The 3077-nt window shown below is 35.3% G+C and overlaps 1 protein-coding gene across 3 annotated transcripts in view; it reads right to left on the minus strand.

The window, feature by feature from the left end:
- LOC106962005 (Fc receptor-like protein 5) overlaps nt 1-3077 on the minus strand; it is a 29554-nt gene that overhangs the window by 7713 nt on the left and 18764 nt on the right. For 2 of the 3 annotated variants that reach the window (XM_015056142.1, XM_015056141.1), the window contains 2 exons: nt 666-932; nt 52-113 (listed from right to left, as the gene is read on the minus strand). The exons of the other annotated variant lie outside the window; for it this stretch is intronic. In XM_015056142.1, coding sequence (XP_014911628.1) covers nt 52-113; nt 666-932 — 329 coding nt within the window. The remainder of the gene's footprint in view (nt 1-51; nt 114-665; nt 933-3077) is intronic. 3 annotated transcript variants of the gene reach the window in all.

The following is a 3077-nucleotide window of genomic DNA, read 5'->3' on the forward strand; positions in this document are numbered from 1 at the left end:
AGGAACAGCTTTATACCAGAAGAACCTGGTTCCTGCAGGTGGATGTTGAACCTCACAGCTCAGAGTCACTGAGGCTCCAGGACTCAGCCATGATGGAGACACAGAGACTTTATCTGTTGGAGAGAGTTTTTCTATGTCAATAAAAGGCTTCAGTTTAAAGAAAAATATCTCTTATCTAATAACTCAGTGTAATTAGAGAACTCAGATTATTTCCAGACAGTTGGTAAAACATTTTATTCCTATAACACATTCCTCTGCATTTTATGAAGGAATTCATGCAGTTCTAACTTTGAAATATTTCATTTTCTCAAACCCTCAGAAATGACTCAATGAGAAAATTTGTTTTTATTTATGTTAGCTATTCTTGTGTAATTGTCAAATATACCTTTAACTAAAAGTTTGTACCTTTAAAACTAAGAAAGTTCTGGGAGGAAACAGACATTTGTGCTCAACCTATAACACATATTTTAATTAAAATATCAGTCGTTTCGTATCTGTAAGGAAGAAGTGGGTTGGTAATCCAAAGAATCAGACAAACTAGTTTAAAGAACAAACATTGATAATGAAAAAACCTTAATCTTTTAACTAATTATCACTTATTTGCATCAAACACATTAGAAAATGTGCAATAATGTTTTTATATGAAAGATTTATGATCAACTTACACACAGTTAATACGACAGCATCGCTCCAGGCTGTTGAGTCACTCCCATTAGTTCCTCTGCAGCTGTATTCTCCACTATGAGACTCATTAGCTGGAAGTAAGTTAATGTATTTATTGGATGTTACAGGTTCATTTAACCTGGTTGGTCTCCATTCATACGTCCACTTTGTTCCTTTTCCTCCTGGGATCCGACACTGGAGATAAACTCTCTCACCTTTGTATATCAGAGGCCAGTTTGGATTCAGGACCACAGTGGCTTGAATGGGACCTGTTCACATAAACAACATGAATGTATTAGTTTAAAAGAAACATTAAATCAACAAAAATATATATATATTTTTTTTTTTTTGATATATTTTTTGATTTTAAAAAAATACATCATCATTCATCAAGTTCATCAAGTTGAATGATGACTAAAATAGAGCTCTGTGTCTATTTACACTTAGATCCTCCACCAACCAAAGCATTTAACCTCCATTTAGTCGAGTTTTGCTTGGCATCACATTTGTGACATAATGTATTAAATAAATAAATATCCCTGAGCATATTCTGTTAAAAACTGAACATTATGACTGTAAACAATGATGTCTAAGATTTTAAAATGTCCTGCTACGTTATTTTATCTTCTATTTCCTTATTTTATAATGTATTTAGTGGTTTTAAGTGTGAATGTAATATGACGGTTATGATTTTTGGATTTTACAGCAGCCAGCGTCTGAACCCAAGACAAGTTTCTTTTGGGACTACAAAATTTGTCTCACCTTATGTTCATTTTACATTTTATTAAATTTATAACATTACTTTTTTAAAAGTTCCACACAGAAACATCAGATAATACTGCATGAAATAATCTGCTGGAATAATTCTTCATTTTCTTCAGGCATGTGGAGCATAAATCAGTTTTTAATTCTGGTAAATCGTTTTTTCAGCTCTTGACAGACCCATTAAGTTTTCTGTAAATTTCTATTTTTACATTGAAGTGAAAAGTGAATAAATGTAAAAATGTGATGTAAATTTTCAATCAATACGACAGACCTCGTCTACTTTTAAGGGAAGGATTAAAACAAAGTTGATCAAACTTATAATCAGACTTATTAGATTATTCTGAACTATATCTGTAATTAGGAGCTAATGATTCTGACCATCTATACTCTGCTACTGTCTCACTATTCTCAGTTACTCATCATCTACAGTTATTGCTGCCATTAACTTCATGTTCTCCCTCCACTTTTATGAATTATGTGTAGCTTTCTCACCCTGTTCTAATAAATGACCATGATTAATAAACAGGAGGTTATTTATCTATTATTCAGCAGCAAATCAATAAAGTACTATTTTGACAAAAAGACAGTTATGTCAACATATTTTCCTCTGATAACTTTTACCTCTTTTTCAAATCCTTCCCTCTTGCTCTCGGTGAAGGAGGACGCTTTTTCCTCTGCTCCCTCCCTGCCCATGCCTGACCTGCTTGCNCTGTTTTTGTCCTGTCTTTTTCTCTTTTTCTCTATTTTTGGAGCCTTTCTTTGCACATCATCCAAATCTACAAACTATGGATCTGGTCAACCGATCTCTCAATGCAATTGATAAAATTTTCGACGAGAAGTCTGGGCACAGGAGAGCCCTCTTGTCCTGTGGGGACACACCCAGCGGGATTCATCCTGGATTTATTCATGACAACAGGAGGACTCTAAACTCACTTACGGAATGGAATCGATCTTGGAGAAGTTGCTAGTTTCGGCTCAGTGGAACGACCAAACTAATTTGGATAATTGAGATGTATTGGAGAGACTTTAGGGAAGATTCAAATTTATAATCTACCCGACTGTTTCTGAATTGGCTTTGCCCATGTTGCCTTGGAAGGGCTGCATATTACCAATCTCCTTGAAGATATGTAAACACAACACACTTCCCTCCTCACCCCCTCCTGTTTCCATGGAGCTGTGGAGCTGAGCTCTCCCAAGGACATTCCTCAATAACACCTCGATCGAACTTTGCCAGGAGTGTCAGTGACATCGTTCCAAAGCCCTTTGATGTCACCGCCTTCACTCGTGTCTTTGTTTTGCCCCTTTGTTTTGTCTGCATGTTGCCATCTGCCCTAATGTGTCCTTTCCTCTTTTTCCTTTGGTTTGTTATTTTGTTTGTATTTCCTTTTAACTCATGTAGAGCACTTTGAATTGCCTTGTTGCTGAAAATGTGCTATATAAATAAAATTACCTTACCTAAACATGTATTAATAAATAGTCTGTTAACATCAATGCAACAAATTCTTACAGAGGCCATAAAGAGACATTGAAGAAACTCTCATGTGCACCAGACACCTGATGGCATCTTGTTTGGAACCAGATACTGTCCTGTGCGTGTCACATATTATCTGGTGCGCACAAGAAAGTTTTATATATATATATTTTTTTTT

Source organism: Poecilia latipinna, unplaced genomic scaffold (assembly GCF_001443285.1).
Source record: "Poecilia latipinna isolate Pla-1442-1.1 unplaced genomic scaffold, P_latipinna-1.0 Scaffold1360, whole genome shotgun sequence".
NCBI lineage: Eukaryota > Metazoa > Chordata > Actinopteri > Cyprinodontiformes > Poeciliidae > Poecilia > Poecilia latipinna.